We start from the raw sequence: 17,364 nt of genomic DNA, 5'->3' as shown, positions 1-17,364 counted from the left end.
ATTTCTATCCGAGTTCTTAATATGGGACTACTAGCACCTGAAATTCCAAAACCTCTTTCTCCAAAAATATCCATATATCTTATATTTTCTCTTCTGGTTAATAGCAACAATACTGACTGCCTATCAAAGTCAGAAATACAGGAGTAATCTTTTCTGTTATTTAAACATGCATTTCAAATATTTATTTAGTGCCAGGAACTCTTCCTCTTTGATATCTAAGTCTGTCTGTCTGTCTGTCTATCTATCTATCTATCTATCTATCTATCTATCTATCTATCTATCTATCTATCTATCTATCTATCTATCTTTATATCCTCCCTATCAATGCCTTAGTTAAGACCTTTATCATCTCTTATGTGGAAGAGCCTCCTAAGTGGCTTGCCTAAGATCAACATTCCTTGTTGGCTTGCAAGTAAAAACAACTCCCTCTGAATAGGGAATTTATTGGAAGGTGGCAGAGGCTCACAGAATTGATGAGAAAGCCAACTATCAGACACATGGTCAGATGGTCACTCCTGGATGCAAGGGGAGGCAGGAAATTGAGTGTTTAATTTCCAGCTTCTACAGAAGAAGGGAAAAGAGAAAGGGTTAGAAATGAATGCTAAATCTGCCAAGATACTGTGTATGCCACATCTAAAAGAAGAGTTTCAAAAAGGAGGGACAGGGGTGATTAAAGGGAAAGGGGGAAGCACAGTTTTTTATCCCTATGTTGTTGCATACATCGTTTATACAAAATATAGATGTCAACATTGTACAAGTAATATGTAATTAAGGGTCAAAAATCATATGAGCTTTTATAACTATCAGTTTATCATATCAATCAATATCATGATTTTTTTTTTCTTTTAAAAAAGACTGCCTGCATTTGCGGCCATGAAAAACAAATTCTCGATTTGGTCTTAACTATAGGGAATAGAATACAAAGCAGCAGGGAAAATTCTCTGACAGTTTCCTCTCCTTTTGTCTCTTTTATAATGAGAACAGTTCTTCTTTAAGCACATGTATGATGTAGGGGCCAAGGAAAAACTTCCCCTTCACCCTCTGAAGTTTCCCTGAAAATCAACTAACAAAAGGCAGATTAATAGGAGAAAAAGCATACAAATTTATTAATGTGCATGCAAAGTATCCCAGAGTGATTACAACCACCATGCAATGGGGTTATATACCCTTCACAGGAGAAAGGGCAATGGGGAAGTGTGGATGATCATAAGAGGTAGCAAATGATTTTTAGGGGAATTTAATGAGTTTAAAGAATTACAGTGGCCTAGGACAAAGTCTGTTGGGCCTGCAGAGCAGATGATGATTTGTAACAAAAGTCTGTCCAGGTGTGTTGGCAGACTTCAACCTTTCTTCCTGCAATATGAGTTTAGTGAATGAAAACTCAGGAAAGGAACCAGAGGTCATATTCTTCTTTGACAGATCAGACTTTGGGCAGATAAGGGAACATCAGAGGATAACTACCTCATCCTGTGCTATGGGAGAGACAAAGGATGGTGGGGGTGGGACAGAGAGACTTTGAGGCTTCTTCTTCAGTGTATCACCTCAAGTTCCTGCTATATGTTGGGATATTGGTTTCTGAGCCCCAGCAATGACTGTTCTGACATTATCTACTGCTTAACTAGGTAACACCAAATCTGCATGAATTTACTACTCTAAACATATGTTACTCTGAATATATAAAATAGGATAAATTCATAATTATCCTATGAATAAAGCAAAGAAAGAGAAACATAGCAATGGTCATATTAAAAAAAAAGAAAGAAGACTTTGGGAATGTTTGGAGAAATAAAAATTATACATGTGGTGTGTCTCCCTGACAAAGTCAAGTTATAGAATAGTGCTCTTTCCAACCAAAGTCCCCTGTTCACTTTCATTGGAGAAATCTAAGATCTGATTACAGGGCAATGTCCCATGAATGTGCCATTGAGTGGCCCATTCTAAAGACAGAATAAGACGTCTAACAACAGGGTCCAAAGGATAGGACTCTGGGCAGTAATTAATTCTTGCAACCCGACATATGCAACATTATTTGTTTTGGGCATCCTCAGTCTAGGCCAACAGTGGCCTCATTACACTGAAGAATGAGGGCTGTTTACAGTCAGGAATATACCTCTTGACTGGGGGCATTTCTAGAATGGATAGGTTATAAAATACAAAGCAAGGAAAAGATTATGATAAAAGCTAGTGTAGGACAACACAAGTAAATACCATCAAAGATATGAAAAATTCTTTCAACAAATAAGTAAGCTCAGGTTAGTGTCTTTATCTTCCACAACAGAGACCTGTAGTGTGGAAGTCCAATTTAAAAACAATAAATGAATATATCTCAGTATTGTATTAACTGGGCACTTAAAAGTTGATTAATGATATAAGTATATACAACCACATTAAAATAAAAAGTCTTCAATCTTTAAAAACTTGACCCAAAGGTTTAAGTAGAACCATTTTTGCATGTTCCCCTTTTTACATTGTCCATATTCCATCAGAACCAACTCATAACAGAAACCTTCCTATTAACAACTGAAATTTTATATTTATTTTACCTTACCTTATCTTTAGAAGTAATTTTTAGACATTTTTAGTCTGTGTCCAGAGGTTGTTTTTTTGTTTTTTGTTTTTGTTTTTCCAAAGACACAGAGTCTGGCTCTGTTGCCCCAGGCTGGAGTGCAGTGACACGATCATAGCTCACTGCAGCCTTGAACTCCTGGGCTCAAATAGCTGGGACTATAAGTGCATACCACCACATTCAGCTAATTTATTTATTTATTTATTGTAGAGATAGGATCTCGCTATGTCGCCCAGGCTGGTTTCGAACTCTGGTCTTCAAGTGATTCTCCCTCCAGAGGTTTCTTTTATTAACAACTCTGTTGAGATACATGCTTTTGCTATGAACATTTGTGTATAAATGTTGTGTGGACATATTATTTTCATTTATTTTCAATATTTATGTAGGAGTGGGATTGCTGGGTCAGATGGTAACTCTATGTTAAACATTTGAGGAACTGCCAAGCTGTTTCCAAAGTGGCTGTACCCTTTTATAGTCCCACCAGCAATGAGAATGAGTATTCCAATTTCTCCATATCTAGAGGTTTTATTTTTATATTAAAAAAAAAAAAAACAGAGAAACCAACCAGTTCCAATCATAGAATGTTTCCTTCTGGGGCAGATATCTATTTTTTTTTTAATAAATGAAAATGTCTTGCATCATCTCCTCCACCCCCAATGTTTGTATTATGTGATGACTGCACAATCCACATGGCGGGTGTCTTAGTCCACCCCAGCTGCTACAATAGAATACTATAGACTGAGTGGCTTACAAACAAATTTCTCACAGTTTGGGAGGCTGGAAAGTCCAATATCAAGGTGTCTGCCTACAGATTCATCCTCTGATGAGGGCCCTTTTCCTAATTCATAGACAGCTCTCTTCTTTCTGTGTCCTCACAGGGCAGATGGGGCAAGGGATCACTCTGAGACCTCTTTAATAAGGGCACAAATTCTATTCATAAGGACTCATATAATCACCTCCCCAAGGCCCCAGCTCCAAATACTGTCACACTGGGAATCAGGTTTCAATATATTAATTTTGGGTCACAAATATTCAGTATTTAGCATAGGAGAAGTATAATACATGGACTCCTTTGGGTTATGATAAGGCCCAATAAAATCTATAAGGGTGGGATACAGTTTTGCCAAAATCTCAATAGGCCAATCATCAGACATTTGGTTTCATGTTTTGACCTGTTTGGGGACAATCATTTATTTTTAACTGCCTGAGTATAATTCCTAGGCTCTAACAACTTTAACAGTTTTCCTGGAGCTGTTAAGAAGTGGGATTCTCATTTTACTAATCTCAGTCTAATTAGTATCAGCATTCGGATAAGGGAACCTCATCACCTGAAGCCTTCTGGGGGTCCCACTCCTGTTAATCTTAGGAAGGGCAGTTGGTCTTCCTAGGAAGGAGGCCAGGATACCTTGGGCTTGGGTATCTCTGAGTCAGAGCTTAGCAATATTTTCCATGTGAGCCAGCTTTCCACTATTATGGAAAGCTCTGGGCTCTGGGCTCACTATCCTTCACATGCTATCCTTGTTTCTCTGATTGCTGCTTTCAGCCCACTCCCCCCACCCCAATTTGAGCCCTCAAGCTATTGGGCACCAGCTCCCAGCATGAGCACCACCCCCCAAACACTGGGCTCCTTTTCTTCGGTCAATGTCAGCATTCCTGAAACTTTCCTGACTAACTTTAGTAAATGTAGCTTTTCCTTTCACTAATATTGTACATTTAACATCCACCACCACCCGTCACTCCCACACGTTTACTAACAGACTGGTGAGCAATCCAAACCACTCTATTCCCCTTTCCCAGTTAGGTAGAGTCCATAAGAAAAACCAGATGCAGTAGTTCACACTTGTAGTCCCAACTACTTCGGAGGATGAGGTAGGAAGATCCTTTGAGCCTAGGAGTTCTGAATTCAGCCTACGCAACAAAGAGAGACCTCATTAAAATAATAATAATAAAAATAAGTCTATAAGACAAGACCTCAAACTGACAACTGACTAAAACCGTATTTTTTCCCCAAGACTCCAAGACTTGAAATCAAGTTTTAGCATATTGTCAAAGTCTTCCTTACCTCAGTCTAAGGAGATTGGTTTTATCTAAATAACGCTATCTAAAATTAAAAAGTCAGTTGTTTAACATTTTAGCTGCCTTGTCTCTGGGTCATTTTCTTTTTTTCTTTTTTTTCTAGAGATGGGGGTCTTCCTATGTTGCCAGAGCTGGTCTCCAACTCTTGGCCTCAAGCAATCCTCTTATCACCACCTCCCAAAGTGCTGGGATTATAGGCATGAGCCACCGAGCCCAGCCTCTCTGGGTCATTTTAATCTCATATACTTGGGAATGATAGATCACTTCAAGAAATATGATTGTATCAGAAGCATAGAAACATACTTAAGAGTTTCTCATAAATATTTGTTAATTTATTTTCACGAATTTTAATCTGACAATTAATACACAAGCTGAAGTTTCATGGTCTAATTATTTTTAAATTCTTATCCTGGGCTCAAGTGATCCTTCTGCCGTGGCCTCTGAAGAGCTGGGGCTATAGGTGTGCACCACCAAACCTGGCTGGAGTTAGATGTCTTAATTGAGTATTTTTAATTTTCTACTTGGCATGGTTATAGAGAAATAACTCTCTAGTATGAGAAAATAGCAGTGCGAGTAAAATAATAAATGGCAACTCCTGCTCAGACTTAGATGAGGAAGGGTGTCAAGAAAACCCTAGGGTGTGTTGGGACCTTCACCCTGAAGGCAATAGGGCTTCTCTAAATGGGAGGGCAATACTCTGGTTTCTCTTCAGATTGTATAAATGTTTCACCTTTTCTAAATGGGAGTGCAGCTTTCTAGCTGCTTCCCTGGTACGTCAGCTAAGCTCTCGGACCCTGGGGCCAGACTTTCTGGGTCTGCAACCCAGCTCCACATTTCTTGGCTGTCTGAGACAGCTAAGTTAACTCAACCTGTTTGTGCTTCAGTTTTCTCTTACTTAAAGTATGAATAAAACTAATAAAGTTCTCATGAGGATTAAATTTGTGAAGTCCTTGGAACATTGCCTGGTATGTAGTGTAGCTGATATCTAGTAACAATGTGGGGCCAGGTTACCACAGCTTCTCATTTTTCATAGAAGCAGAAATCCAGGTTATTATGTGAAATTTCTCAGTGTTTGAAATGTTGGTATGTTTAAAGTAAAAATGTTGACATCTGCAGGCTGTGGCTGTGCAACCTGTCCACACCGCACTCTCTTCCATGGCAACCTCACTGGCTCTCACGAGCTACCTGTTGACAACAGTATGTTGACAGTGCCACCCATCAGGTCTCCCCTGACCACAGTCAGATTTACAGATATACTATCTTCAGGTGATGCCTCAAACTTAAAATGTCCCACAGGAAGTTCTTGATTCTCTCACCCCAAACATACAAAATCTGTTCTTCCTTCAGCCTCCCTCCTCTCAGTAAATGGCACCACCACCCACCATTTGCCAGTGCTAGAAACCTGGGAGTCACCCCAGTTCTCTCCCTCCTAAACTTCTCCCTCCCAGCCCACCCCCAGTGGTTGTGCAGGCAAGTGCTATCTAAGGGGTATGGCCAACTAGAGGCCTGAAATCCAGCCTCTAGCAACTTGCCAAGCCCCAGAGCAAGGTGGGATCTGCTTGGAGGAAGGGGCAGCTTTTTCTAAGGGGCCAATTGACTTAGTAGGGGCCAGTCTTCTCCCAGTTCATGACCAAGTCTTTGGTATTTTCTCCATAGTTCTTTTACCTATCTATTCCATCCATCTCCACTGCCCAGTATAAGCCACCTTCATTTTTCACCCAGATGACTCAAATTGCTTTCCAACCGTCTCACTGTTTCTCTGTTCACACATCCCTCCAGTCATTCCCCACCCATTTGCTGGGGCAAATGATCTTTCTAAAAGGGCAAATAGAATACTGTATTGAACATCACTCCCCTGCTTAAAACCGTTCGAGGACTTCCTGTTGCTCTTGTGATAAAGATCAAAATCTTACCACCACTTCCCTGCATGATCCTGCTCCTCCCTAGCCCTCAGCCCCAGCCCTGGCCACTCTGCTCTTACTTAAGGCGCCCTGGGATTCCTTCTCACCTAGTCTCAGGCTTTAACCTTCCCAACAGTTTCCACTTCTTCAGGTTTCACTTACTAATTTTTCAAAGAGGCCTTTTCTACCTTCACATTAAATTTGGTTCCCCTGAGTTGTGCTTCCCTAACATCCTGCCCACTTCTTTCATAGAGCTTATCTCCGTTACTGAAATGTCGACACTGCAAGCATGTGTGTAAAAATCTGTAGCTGTGTTATTTCTCTTTAAATGATGTGATCGTTCTCAAGGGCTCTCATTCCTGTCAGGGAGTGGGCTAAACTTCAACTTGCCAGTGAAAGTTATCTGAGTCCTTTCTGGTCTAAAATAGTTTCATTGTACACCTAAATCTATCAAAATATGAAGAAAAAAATAAAATAGTTTCATTTTTGGTAATTTTGGGGTAAATGGTTCAAAGTTGCAGTCCTAACAGAACTTTCCCCTCCTCCCCTTGACTTCCCAAGGCGGCCTATGGGATGCAGGGGAAGCCTCAAAGTGGGGGGGGGGTGTTTCAGATTTGTGTGCACAGTTGTAAGAAGTCCTCACTGGCCTCTGCTGCTATGTTCCTGGTCACTCCTGGTCACCACTGCCCTGCTGGCATCAGCTGTGGAGCTGGTTGGCTGGCAAGCTCGTGAATCATTGCCTCAGTACCTTCAGAGTCTGATGTCTCACCTTTCACCCTGACTCCTCCATGGCTGCTCCTCTCAGCAGTAGACTTAGGAGGGCCTCAGCTCTGTTGGCATCTTCAGCTCTGCCCGTCCCTGGAGTCTCAGCTATACTCTCCAGCTATTCCCTGCCCATCAGTCCATCACAAGGCCTTTGCTTAGGACAACCTGCCCCCTGGCAAGTGCCCATTGGCCTGTCCATAGCTTTCAACCTGCTACTTTCTGCACGGCAGGGAGCATGGAGCATACCGAGAAGTCTGGGTTGCTGGCACACCATCTGCCAGCTGTGGAGACCCAGCAGTACTATCTCAGACTCCTCTCCCTTCCAGCGCCACAGTCTGCTCCTGAGCCCTGCTCAGTGTGAGACTTCTCCCAGAATTGGGCAGCCTTCCAAGCTAGACCAGGGGAAGTGCGCTTCTAGCTTCCTTAGCACTTAGTTGGGTATCTCCATGCTGCTGCCTCAGGGTTAGACTCCAAGAGTTGAGGGACATAAACACACTCTTTCAGACCTCTTACCTACCTCTCTCTCTGTGAAATTCACTTTTTATCTCCCCAATTTTTGCATTCTCTCTTGAGTCTTAGCTTAAGGATCAAGGAAGCCTTTCTTAGCCTTTCAGATTAAATTAAGTTTCCTTTTTATGTGATAATTAGACTCTAAATTTCACAAGGGCAGGAATTCTGCTTTGTTCACTTTTTTTTTTTTGAGACAGAGTCTCTTTTTGTTGCCCAGGCTAGAGTGAGTGCTGTGGCGTCAGCCTAGCTCACAGCAACCTCAAACTCCTGGGCTCAAGTGATCCTCCTGCCTCAGCCTCCCAAGTAGCTGGGACTACAGGCATGCACCACCATGCCCGGCTAATTTTTTTTGTATATATATTTTTAGTTGGTCAATGAATTTCTTTCTATTTTTAGTAGAGACGGGGTCTCTCTCAGGCTGGTTTAGAACTCCCGACCTCGAGCAATCCACCCGCCTGGGCCTCACAGAGTGCTAGGATTACAGGCGTGAGCCACCGCGCCCGGTCTTTGTTCACTTCTGTGTCCTCAGTTCCTAATATAGTGCTTGGAACACAGCACCAGTAAATAGAGTAGAAATGCAATAAAAATTTGATAAGGCCAGGCGCAGTGGCTCACACCTGTAATCCTAGCACTCTGGGAGGCCGAGGCGGGCGGATTGCTTGAGGTCAGGAGTTCGAAACCAGCCTGAGCAAGAGCAAGACCCCTTCTCTACTATAAATAGAAATTAATTGGCCAACTCATATACATAGAAAAAATTAGCCGGGCATAGTGGCGCATGCCTGTAGTCCCAGCTCCTCGGGAGGCTGAGGCAGAAGGATCACTCAAGCCCAGGAGTTTGAGGTTGCTGTGAGCTAGGCTGACGCCACGCCACTCACTCTAGCCTGGGCAACAAAGTGAGATTCTGTCTCAAAAAAAAAAAAAAATTTGTTGAACAAATTTATTGTTAATCTAATTTTACCTCTAATAGACCTTAAGGTCAGGAGGCCAGTGGTGACATATTATTAATTCCCCTATTCCCTCATCATGCAGAGCTTTCTACTATTCATACTTTCAAAAAAAACTTTTTTAGTACATACTGTGTGCAATGCACTGGGCTTGCAATTGGGGATATAGGAGAAAATCCCTTAAAACATTATCGAATATTACATACATCAAAAAATTGATAACATGTATGTAAAGTATAACAAATTGAACCTGGTAAACCCACCACCCAGCTCTAGTGGTAAATCTTTACACATTGAGGAGAAAAGATTGAAGGCAGGCAGAAGTAGATCCCTGGAGACCAATTGGGAGGCTACCGCAGTCTTGGGCAGAGAGATGGGTCCTGGGTAGGATGGTACAAGAATGAAAGAGAAGGTAACCTCAGAGATAGTTAGGGGGAAAACTGAACTTGACGCATTGTCACTCACTAGTTGTGTGATCTAGATAACTCCTAATTTTTCTGAGCCTTAGTTTCCACATCTGTAAAATGGGTTGGTAATAATTATTTATTAATTATTGTTAATTTGTGTCCCTAGCACCTAGCATAGAGTTTGGCACAAGCTGGCACACAAAAAAATCATTGTTATTATTGTTATTACTATGGAAACTCATAAATGACGGTAGACTGAGTATTTTGTCAAACTTGGGGCTGGAACTTGCCATCTCCTAGGCAGGTAAATGAAGGATGATGGTGCCTACGCCAGAACCGATGCCCACACTGTCCTGGAGGCGCCACAGCGAAGGCCAGGGTCGGAGCCTGGGCCAGCCACGCCCCTATCCCTGCGAGCTCCGCCCCCAGAACGCGCGCGCGCGCCCGCGCGCGCCGCCGCCGCCGCCGCGCCCCGCCCCTGCTGCTGACGCGCGGGGCGGAACAGGCCGGGCGGGCTTCGCGGAGCCGTGTGCTTCCGCGGGCTGCGGGGTCGCTGGGTCCTCGTGGCGGGGCGGCTCCGTGGGGCTTCCTCGGCTCGCGTGCCTCGCCGTGCTCTCTCGCGGCGCCCGGCGGGGCCCGCGCTGCAGCCCGACACCCGGGCAAGGGTGAGTGTTGGCGGGAGCAGGATGGGGCTGCCCGGGCGCGCGCCCCGCTCTCCAGGGCATTGTCTGGGCGGGGGCGGCGCGGGCACGTGCGCGCCCCTCCCCCACCCCGCGGGCAGCGCCGAGGCGGGACCGGCGAGTTCCCGGCTGAGGGGAGGGCGGGGAGCTGGTGACTGCGGAGAGGAGAGGTTCCTGTGGTGAGTGTCGCGGAGCGTCGGGATTCAGGTGTGAGTGGGGGGTTTCAGCCCGGCGCAGCGCTCCCTGAAGGACTGGGGGCCCTGGAGCCCCAGCGGCGGGAGCGTTCGACGGTAAGCCTGGCGGCCTGCTGATGGCGCTGGAGACGAGATGTGGCCCCAGCACCGGCAAGTTGTGGATTCACCAAAGAATCCTGGATCGTCCCTCCAACCTGTCGCCATCCCTACCGTCCCTCCCCCAACCCCCACTCTCGTGAAGGATGAGCAGGATTTAGAAAGCTTGGAGAATATTCTGGGGACGGTGCTGGAGTGAACGCCCCAGAGGTGTGAGACAGTGCGGGGTTGGAGTGGAAAGTGAGGACCCACAAGAAAAGCTGGCTTGGTGGGCTGTGGCCAGATTGCAGGAGACAGTGAGGTTTATACCATAACCTTTCCCCCCCTATTATGAATGTACTTATGTTAAAAATAGAAATTAGAGGAGGAAAAATATTACCAGTCCTACAGCCCTGACACATCAGCCTTAGAGTTTTGATAGATGTTTGCTGGTATTTTCATCTAAGCATATTCCTTAACAGTTACAGAGTTGACCTACATTTTCCATTCCCTTTTCTCTCTAACGTGTAAGAAAAATGCGGTGTAGTATTATATAGTATTCAGCAGTATCATTTCCTCTTTCTTAATAAGTAGCAAGTATTCATTGTAGAAAAATTTAAAAGTACAGACAAGCAAAACGAGTAAAAGTAGATTTACTGTCTAGAGATAATACCATTGGGTTTATATTTTGGGTTGTGTATATGCTTTCAAAGATAGGGGCAGATGATACTCTGGTTAGGAGTTTAGTTTTTATGGGAAGCTTTTGAAGGTTTTAAGGAGGCACATAGCATGATCTGCTATGTGGTGGAAGAAGGCTGGAGTGGAATTTGGGAGATCAGTTACTGTGCTGCTTGCAGTGGCTTGGACTAGGCCCATGGCAGTGGGGATGGGGAAGAGTAAAAAGGTTTTAAAACATTTTGGAGGAAGAACGAAGAAGACTTGGAAACGGATTGGTGAAGGAAAGGGAAGAGTCTTTGCTTTTTTGATTTTTGTTTTGAGCAACTGAGTAGATGGATATTGTTTACTGAGATGAGGAATGGAAGAGAAATTTGAGGTGAGAAAAATCATGAATTCTTACTTTGGATGTATTAAATTTGAGCTGCACAGTGTGAAGTCAGTATGTTGAAGAGGCAGTTTGGACGTACAGGTCTGGAATTCAGGGAAGAGTGGCTTGAGCTAGAGATAAAATTTAGAAATGATACTCAAAGGTATGGGACCATGTGAGATTACTTAGGGAAAGAGTATAGACAGAGGAATGCAAAGGGCTCAGGCATTCAGATATTTCTCAGTCAGGCAGATGAGGAAGATTGAGCAAAGGACACAGAAATAGCTAGTGATGCAGGAGAAAAAGCAAGAGACTGGTATCATGGAAGCCAAGAGAGAGTTAAATTTCTGGAAGATGGAGAATGGATCCTCTATCACTGCTTCTAAGATGCTTAGTAAGATTCTTGATTGGGTTTGGCCACATGGACATTATTGGTTTTGGTCATTGTTCCTACCACAGCTCTGGAAGAGAGAGGTGGGAACCAGATTGGAATAGTTGAATGGGATGTGAGGAAGTGAAGAAATAGAAAAAAGTGCCCCTTATCTCCATCTGCCCCCAAACTGAATTTGTTAGATGAAAATTGGTATCTTTTTTGTTTTTCATTTTTTGATTACTAGTGTGCTTGAATTTTTTTTCCACATTTATTGGCCATTTGTGCATTTCTATTCCTTTTCCTGTGCATCTTTTTTGTTTCCTAATTGATTGCCAAAAGTTCTTTAGATATTAAAAATACGTAGCTTGACATATACCATGCAAAATTTTCCCCATCTGTTTTTCGTACAGTTTTAAATACCTTCATGCTCTTTGGATGACTATAGGTTGCTTTGGACTTTTTATTTATTTATTTTTTAGGCAGAGTCTCACTCTGTTGCCCCGGCTAGAGTGCTGTGGTGTCAGCCTAGCTCATAGCAATCTCAAACTCCTGGGCTCAAGCAATCCTTCTGCCTCAGCCTCCTGAATAGCTGGGACTACAGGCATGTGCCACCATGCCCGGCTAATTTTTTCTATGTATTTTTAGTTGGCCAATTAATTTCTTTCTATTTTTAGTAGAGATGGGGTCTCACTCTTGCTCAGGCTGGTTTCAAGCTCCTGACCTTGGGCGATCCACCCACCTTGGCCTCCCAGAGTGCGAGGATTACAGGCATGAGCCATGCCCCCCAGCCTATTTATTTATTTATTTATTTTTTTATTTTATTTTTTTTTGAGACAGAGTCTCGCTTTGTTGCCCAGGCTAGAGTGAGTGCCGTGGCGTCAGCCTAGCTCACAGCAACCTCAAACTCCTGGGCTCAAGCAATCCTCCTGCCTCAGCCTCCCGAGTAGCTGGGACTACAGGCACGCGCCACCATGCCCGGCTAATTTTATATATATATATTTGTTGGCCAATTAATTTCTTTCTATTTTTATAGTAGAGACAGGGTCTCGCTCAGGCTGGTTTTGAACTCCTGACCTTGAGCAATCCGCCTGCCTCGGCCTCCCAGAGTGCTAGGATTACAAGCGTGAGCCACCACGCCCGGCCTATTTATTTATTTTTTTAAGCATAGTCTCATACTGTCTGGCCCAGGCAGGAGTGCCCTGGCCTCTAACCATGATCTCCTGGGCCCAAGCAACCCTCTTGCCTCAGCCTCTTGAGTAGTTGGGACTATAGGTATGCACCTCCATGCCCAGCTAATTTTTCTGTGTTTTCTATGTTTTTTCTCACTCTTGCTCAGGCTGGTCTGGAACTTCTGGCCTCTAGTGATCCTCCCACCTTGGCCTCCCAAAGTGCTAGGATTATAGGTGTGAGCCACGCACCAGCTGACGATTTTTATTATAAAATCTGTAGAAAGAAAAGAACTAACATTTAAGTTAGTCTTCCCATTCAACCATGAATTCTTTTCCATTTGAGAAATTCAGTTTAAAAAAACATGGATATTTATTTGAATCTTCATTGCCACTTTCTTTAATTGACACCCGCCCCACCCCCACCCCAATCTCCCTGCTTTTATTTGCTCCTTTTTCAGTCTGTTTTCTATACTGCTGCAGAGTGGAGGGTGGGGCTTGGTGCACCTCTCACTCAGAAAACAAGGCTTAAGAAGCAGATTGTTTCTGTATCATCTGTTCTGTGGGAGTTAGAAAAAAAAGTTTTCAAAGGCTAGAGTTCATGGATGAGTCGAGTCGGAATTTGATTCTTGAAGGATGAAGAGCAGTTTAGTGAGTGGAGAAGGTAGAGATGAAATATGAACCCATGGGAGGATAATTATGAGATGTTCAGGCATGTGAACTTTGATGACAGCAGATGGGGAGAGGTAGAAGAACTAGTTCTAGACAAGAATTATTTATTCTGCTTATCTCAAGAGTGAGCTACGGAGGGGAACCTGTTTTGTGGTGGTAAATGGAGGCTGATGGTGAGGAGAGTGCAGGGGAGGCTTCAATTTTATTTGTAATGGTTTTATGCACAGAGTTGCAGATACACTGCTGATTGCTATGTATTTTGTTAAAATTTAGTTTATCTGAGTGTGAGTATACTTTTAAAATTGAGATATAATTCACATAACTTAGAGTTGATTGTTTTAAAAATGTGTAATTCGGTGGTTTTTAGTATATTCACCAAGTTGCACAAATACCATCACTTAATTCCATAATGTTTCTATCACTCCAAAAAGAAACTCCCTACCTATTAGTAGTCAGTGTCAATTCTCCTCTCCCCACGTCCTCTGTCAAGTACTTTCTGTGTCTGTGGATTTGCCTGTTCTAAACATTTCATACAACATGTGGCTTTTTGTATCTGGCTTCTTTCACATAGCACAGTGTTTTCCAGGTGTTTCCATGTTGTAGCATTTCTTCTTATTGCTAAGAATTGTAGGAATATACCACATTGTGTTTATACATTCATCAATAGATGGACATTTGCATTGTTTCCACTTTTTCACTATTATGAATACTGTTATGAACATTCATGTAAATGTTTTTGTATAGACATATGTTTTCAGTTCTCTTGGATATATACCTACGAGTGGAATTGCTAGGTCTCAAGGCAGTTCTTTTTGAGAAACCACCAAACTGTTTTCCATGGAGGCTGTACCATTTAACATTCTCATCTCAATGTTTGAGGGTTTTCATTGCATATTCTTTGTACATTTTTTGGCAGACTGTATTTAATAGTTGTGTGTGTGTGTTTTTAAACAGCTTTATTGTTGGCATGCCACAAACTGTACATATACAAGGTGTACAATTTGATAAGTTTTGACATTCATATACCTGTGAAACGATAACCACAATCAAGATAGTAAACATATCCATCATCCCCAAAAGTTTCCTATTGCCCCATTGAAATCTTCTCTCTATCTTTGTGCCTTCTCCCGGGGTACCCACTGGTGAGCTTTCTGTCACTCTAGGCTAGTTTGTTTGCATTTTATATAAATGGAGTCATATAGTATGTAGTACTTTTTTTTTTAAGCTGTCTTTCACTCAGCATCATTATTTTGAAATTGTTGCATGTGTCAATTCATTCTTTTTTATTGATGAACAATATTATGTGGATATATCACTGTTTATCCATTTACCTGTTAATGGATGTTTGGGTTGTTTCTAGTTTTTGACTATTTCAAATAAAGATGCTGTGAACATTTGTGTGCAAGTCTTTGTATGGACATATACTTTTATTTGTCTTGGGTAAATACCTAGTAATGGAATATGTGGATCATATAGTAGGGGTATATTTAATTTTTTAAGAAATTGCCAAATGGTTTTCCAAAGTGGTTGTACCATTTTATATTCCCACCAGCAATATATGAAAGTTTCAGTTGTTTCACATTCTGAGTTGTTGTTCGTTTGGTTTTTTAAAAACATACAGAGAAGTAAGAAGAAACCAGAAAGAGACATAGAAACATCTATAATCCATTTTCCAGTCCTTTTGGCATTTTTCTATCCCAAGTAACACGTGTATATGGTTAGAAAATTAAAACATGGTAGTCAGGAATAAAATGAAAAGCAAATCAACTACCCAGAGGCAACCATTAAAAACCACATTATGTCCAGGCGTGATGGCTCACGCCTGTAATCCTAGCACTCTGGGAGGCCAAGACGGGAGGATTGCTCAGGGTCAGGAGTTCGAAACCAGCCTGAGCAAGAGTGAGACTCCCGTCTCTACTATAAAGAGAAAGAAATTAATTGGCCAACTAAAACCATATGTATAAAAAAATCAACCAGGCATGGTGGCACATGCCTGTAGTCCCAGCTACTCGGGAGGCTGAGGCAGGAAGATCGCTTGAGCCCAGGAGTTTGAAGTTGCTGTGAGCTAGGCTGATGCCACGGCACTCTCGCCCAGGCAACAGAGTGAGACTCTGTCTCAAAAAAAAAAAAAAACAACCACATTAATGGTTTTTGATCTTTCCTTCCAAAAAACCTATGTAAGCATATACCAACTCATCTTTTGTCTCTTCTTTTTCCCCCGAGTTTACAGGGAAGGAATCAAAATATAAACACTTTTGTGCACCTTGGTGTTTGTTTTTCACTTTACAATTTATTTTAGAGGTATTTCCATATCAGCACATTCTTTTTAACGGCTGTATTACAATCTTAAAGTAATATAGTCAGTTTTGCTATAAGAAAATATAAATTTGTTCCAATGCAGTTGTTAATGTTTAGGCACTATCTGAGCATAATGTGAATTTAACATTTGTTTATGTGTGATTCCATCAACAAGAAACACTAGGTGAGTGCAGAAAACCTTGATGAACTGATCATGGAACGTTCATCCACCTTGATGAATTGATCATGGAAAGAATACACAAGACACATAGGCACACACCTCAAATACCTCTCAGCAGTCTCAGCTTACAGCTGTTTTATGATCCACACTCATGCACATCTGGTGCTACAACTTACTTTTTTTTTTTGAGATAGTCTCGCTTTTGTTGCCCAGGCTAGAGTGAGTGCTCTGGCATCAGCAACCTCTGGGCTCAAGCAATCCTGCTGCCTCTGCTCACAGCAACCTCTGGGCTCAAGCAATCCTGCTGCCTCATCCTCCCGAGTAGCTGGGACTACAGGCATGCGTCACCATGCCCAGCTAATATTTTTTTTTCCTATATATATTAGTTGACCAATTAATTTCTTTCTATTTATAGTAGAGACAGGGTCTCGCTCTTGCTCAGGCTGGTTTCGAACTCCTGACCTTGAGCAATCTGCCCCCCTCCAGCAATCTGCCCCTCTCGGCCTGCCAGCCTGCTAGGATTACAGGTGTGAGCCACGGGGCGGGGCGGGGCGGGGCGGGCCTGGTGTTACAACTTTCTGTTGATTGCAGATAACTCTTCCTCTACCTCTTCCAGTAACTCACAACTTTCACTGCCTACTTCCACAAGCAAACTCAAGGTCTTTTTCAAGATAAGGTGTCATTTATTATAGCATTTATATATTTCTTAACCATCTAACGTGTAAAACTGTGCTGCCATTTTTATTAGATTCTCCTTTTTTATGTCACTGATAATCATTTTGATTGTTGTGCCCCAACCCTATTTACTCCATAAGCCCTGTGGTTTTTATTATGCAATTTTACATAGTGCAGTGATTTTTAAGAATGCATAGTATGAATGTACCATAATTTCTTTATTTGTAATTTTTTATTTTTTATTTTAAGAACTGTGAAATATATATACCAAAGGGGACATAAAATAACTATGTTTTAAAGAATAATAAAGCAACAAATTCCCACTTTTAGCTACCACCGAGCTTTAGAAATAGGAAATTATGAATACTTTTGAACATCCATATATTCCCCTGATCATTTTATACATTTTTGAGTACCTGAAATATTTTATGGTTAAAATTAAGAAGTATTAACAGCCTCCCCAACCCCAAATTGGTCTTCCTAATGTTGATTCTAAAGCTATTAATAACTGCCCTTTCCTTTCCATCCCCCACCCTCCGGCAAAGGTATACATAGCATGCGTACACATACTTAGGGGGAAGGATAATCTGTAAATAGGTAGGTTTCTGTTTAAGGTTAATATATATTGGGTTTATCTTCGTTATTTTCTATAAACAGCTTTCTTGAGATCTAAGTCACATAATGTAAAATTTACCCTTATGAATTACAAAATTTCAGTGGGCTGTTTTTTAGTATATTTACAAAGTTATGCAACCATCACCATATCTAATTTTATTATTTTTATTTTTTTTGCACATCTGAGGGTGGAGCCATATCTAATTTTAGAAAATTTTCAT

The 17,364-nt window shown here is 42.1% G+C and overlaps 1 protein-coding gene across 5 annotated transcripts in view; it reads left to right on the top strand.

Moving 5' to 3' along the window:
• The first annotated feature begins 9,657 nt into the window (after positions 1-9,657).
• Positions 9,658-17,364, top strand: part of YEATS2 (YEATS domain containing 2) — a 98,606-nt gene continuing 90,899 nt past the window's right edge. For 4 of the 5 annotated variants that reach the window (XM_076003594.1, XM_076003584.1, XM_076003587.1 and 1 more), the window contains exon 1: positions 9,841-10,028. In XM_076003594.1, coding sequence (XP_075859709.1) covers positions 9,856-10,028 — 173 coding nt within the window. In that variant the 5' untranslated portion in view covers positions 9,841-9,855. The other variant, XM_076003599.1, reaches the window with a different exon arrangement.

This window comes from Microcebus murinus, chromosome 1, assembly GCF_040939455.1.
Source record: "Microcebus murinus isolate Inina chromosome 1, M.murinus_Inina_mat1.0, whole genome shotgun sequence".
NCBI classification, from domain to species: Eukaryota; Metazoa; Chordata; class Mammalia; order Primates; family Cheirogaleidae; genus Microcebus; species Microcebus murinus.
The sequence above is the reverse complement of the archived record's forward strand: the minus strand, read 5'-3'. Positions and strand labels throughout refer to the sequence as shown.